General features: G+C 39.5%; 1 protein-coding gene across 1 annotated transcript in view; it reads right to left on the bottom strand.

Moving 5' to 3' along the window:
• The window catches only part of LOC107570771 (protein sel-1 homolog 3-like), a 7,152-nt gene that overhangs the window by 1,570 nt on the left and 1,927 nt on the right, over nt 1-3,655 (bottom strand). The window contains exons 2-8 of the mRNA XM_016257032.1: nt 2,687-2,808; nt 2,261-2,376; nt 1,589-1,653; nt 1,101-1,224; nt 848-977; nt 388-525; nt 89-312 (exon numbers count right to left, since the gene is read on the bottom strand). Of these exons, the coding sequence (XP_016112518.1) occupies nt 89-312; nt 388-525; nt 848-977; nt 1,101-1,224; nt 1,589-1,653; nt 2,261-2,376; nt 2,687-2,702 (813 nt within the window). The 5' untranslated portion in view covers nt 2,703-2,808. The remainder of the gene's footprint in view (nt 1-88; nt 313-387; nt 526-847; nt 978-1,100; nt 1,225-1,588; nt 1,654-2,260; nt 2,377-2,686; nt 2,809-3,655) is intronic.

Here is a 3,655-nt window from a genome sequence, read left to right as displayed (position 1 = left end):
ATTTCAGGTGGACTTCAAAATGAATTACGCTTCCACTGCGTGGCTCTTTTATAATGACTGTTGAATGCTCAGGTGTTCTGGTTCCCACCTGCTCCAGGTCCACCGGGACACCCAGGCCGGCCAGGTGCAGGGTAGCGAGCAGAAGAGAGGAGTGCTGGTGACCCCAGCAGGAGGACACCTGAAGCTGCTGAATAATAGTGGACAGGAGATCCAGACCGCCGGCAGATTCCTCTGCTTTAGCTATTGTCTTTACCGCATCCTGGTAAATCACTCGGCTTAGACGTAGCAAATGTCTGCTGCTGTTGCCCAGACCTGAGGAACAGAGGAACTTTTCCACCAAAATCATCATAGCTCACATTATAGAGGACCACATTAAACCACTGCTACCTGTTATGAGCTCCTGGTGTTCTTCTAGAAGCCTCAGGGTGAGGCTGAATCTTCTTTGCTGGTCCCACGACCAAGTTTGTGTGCATTTCCTACGATCAAACTTCCTCTTAATGTCTCCATAAAAACACTCACAAACATCTGATGACCAAAAACACAAAGTCTTTAGGAACTGTTCACCCAAAATTAAAACGGTGTCATTGTTTACATTTTGTACATTTTGAAGAGCCAACACTCTCAAATGTCATTTAAGATGCTACTCTAGCATACCAAGTTTGTTGCCATTAATAACAAACTCTTTAATAAGAGCTTCATAAGAAAGCTCTTTTTTCTACATAATAAAGTACTTGCTCCTCAGTGCGTGAAAATGAATCGCAAAAACAAACTTTGTAATGTTATGGGAGGTGAGTATACCAAATCATTTGGTATTTGATCTATTATGGTCAAGTTCATATTAACTGACCTCTAGAGATGTCTCGGTTTTGTCTCAATGCTTGCAGATAGTCTTCAGTAACCCATCTCATTTCCTCACAGTGTCTGTGGAGTCTGTCCAGCTCCTTTAGCGTCCTAACAGGGGACAGGGGGTTTGTCACCTTGAATAGAAATGATATAAGATAGTATTACATAAGAATGTCTGAATGTATGCTGCTTCATGTGATTATTATTTGCACAATATTTTTTTATATGCATTTAGCTATTGATAAGAGAGGACTCACATATTCTGAGCCTAAACGATAGTATTTGATTGGTCCAATATAGCCATGAATCCCCTGCATGTAGCTGCATCCACCAATCACAAAATATCCTGATGTGTCATTGAATTGAACTGGCTGACGAAAACTGAAAGAAAGAAAGAAAGGTTTCACTTAACATGAACTACACTATAAAAAAATGGTTGTAGAAAGTTTAAAAAAACACTAAATAAATACATAAATAAATTTAGTTGGACGTTTGCCAAAAACCTTGCTTAAAAAATTTGTCATTGGACCAAGACAATATGCTTACATTAATTAGAATTATATTTTATTCTCTGAAAACAATATCTTAATATTTTATTCAATTTATTTATTGCTTAAATGAATATTATATTATATGAATATTATTATTTTACTGGAAACAGGACAAAGCATTTCTGTGGGAATCGAACCCAGTATTTTTATTTTACTTTTATTTTTTTTTGTGTAGATGTGATGTTGGGACTTACTAAGAAAGATGAGTGATCTCCAAATTCTTTCCTGTGGGTAAGATCTTTGTAATTGTGAGTTTTGCCTGACATGAGAAAAACTGTTTCAGTTTCTTCTACACTCACACATAAATGTTGTTTCATCAGTTGTGCCTCTGTATGTATTAGGGGTGTAACGGTACATGTATTTGTCCCAAACGGTCACGGTATGGATGTCACAGTTTGGTTCATGCAGTCAGATGACGAATACATTCAGTCATAGGCAATCAATTTAGAAGTAATGTAACGCTAACCTCCAAAACAGAAAAGAGCAGAAGAAGAGACGATCTATGTAACAACCCAAAACAAGAACGGCGAGTTCACATAACACACAAAAGCTCGAAGAACCGCCTGCTTGTTTTAAATCAGAAGTGTGGGAAAGTTTCAGGGTTCCAGAGATGCACCGGTCGAGCGGCTATGATTCTGAAAAATGTGGTTTTTGGTTTCATTTTGGCTGATCTCTATTCCAGAATTGAACTCAAACTGCATTCATTTCCTAAAATTTGTGTGGAAATATTATAAGTCTGCAAACAGGATGCCAACGAGGTCCATACTAAACCATGACTTCTGTGTACCGTTACACCCCTAGTATGTATTGAGTGTGACTTATCTAAGAAAAGTGCACATGACTCCATATGAATATAGCTGATGTACCTCTGACACCTGAAAGAAGATGTCCAGACGGATCCAGGTACGGAGGGGTAAAGCTGCGTGTGCTGTAAACGCCTGCTCCTCTCCAGCAACCAATTGCACCTGCACCACTATATCACCTGAGGACCAAGACATATTGACGCGTGCATGTCACGTACATAACAACTTGTATTTCATTCTGTTTCTCATACAAAGCTATTGTCTGGCTTGAAATATAGCTCATAACATGCACTTTCATTGCATGATACAAACATCAGATAAACATTATTTTTGCTAAGAAAATGTTGTGTTCCACAGCAAAAAAGATACTGGTTTGAGCAACATAGGTTTTTATTATTATTTTAGAATGTTCTGAAAGAATTGTTTAGAATTGCTAGAGTTTTTTCTTGAAGTGAGGTCATATGATGGAATGCGCCCTGACTGGCTTACCTGTGTCAGACAGCATAATGAGAGGACTTCCGTAGTTCCTGTATTCATTGACATGCCTGATTATTCCACACACAGACTGGTTGCACCAGCTCAGCAAGTACAGCCACACTGACAGCGTCACACTGCAGAGAGCAGATAATGGGAGCTTCAAACATGACGGGCCAACACCCTCTTTAGATTCAACATCACATCATCAGGACGGCAAGCACATATGAAGTGCTTATAGTGAGCACAGTAATGTTAGTTATGTTATCTCATATTGCATCTAAAAGACTACAACAGGAATTTGAGATTTCCGTTAAAAAACCGCAGTGTTAGAGATAATGTAGAGGTTCTAAAACTAGCCCAGTATTAAGGTGTTCTGAGTGTTTTCTAGGGTGTTGCTAGGCATTATGGTTGATAGGGCCCACAATGCCTAGCAATGTTTTAATTACAGTTGTCAGGCTGTAGTTAAGAGTCAGTTAAACATTTAGTGTGATTGTAAGGGTGTTGCCAGAGTTGTTTCTATAGCATTATAGGGTGTTGCTAATGTACTCTGCGTGATGACTAGGGTGTTGCTAAGGTATTCTGAGTTACAACTAGGGTGTTGCTAAGGTATTCAGAGTGACTACTAGGGTGTTGCTAAGGTATCCCAAATGACGAATAGGGTGTTGCTTAGGTTTTCTGAGTGACATCTAGGGTGTTGCTAAGGTATTCCGAGTGACGAATAGAGTGTTGCTTAGGTTTTCTGATTGACGTCTAAGGTGTTGCTAAGGTGTTCCGAGTGACGAATAGGGTGTTGCTTAGGTTTTCTGAGTGACGTCTAGGGTGTTGCTAAGGTATTCCGAGTGACGAATAGGGTGTTGCTTAAGAGTCAGTTAAACATTCAGTGTGATTGTAAGGGTGTTGCCAGAGTTGTTTCTATAGCATTATAGGGTGTTGCTAATGTACTCTGCGTGATGACTAGGGTGTTGCTAAGGTATTCTGAGT

This window comes from Sinocyclocheilus grahami, unplaced genomic scaffold (genome assembly GCF_001515645.1).
Source record: "Sinocyclocheilus grahami isolate Dianchi unplaced genomic scaffold, SAMN03320097.WGS_v1.1 scaffold1503.1, whole genome shotgun sequence".
NCBI classification, from domain to species: domain Eukaryota; kingdom Metazoa; phylum Chordata; class Actinopteri; order Cypriniformes; family Cyprinidae; genus Sinocyclocheilus; species Sinocyclocheilus grahami.
The sequence above is the reverse complement of the archived record's forward strand: the minus strand, read 5'-3'. Positions and strand labels throughout refer to the sequence as shown.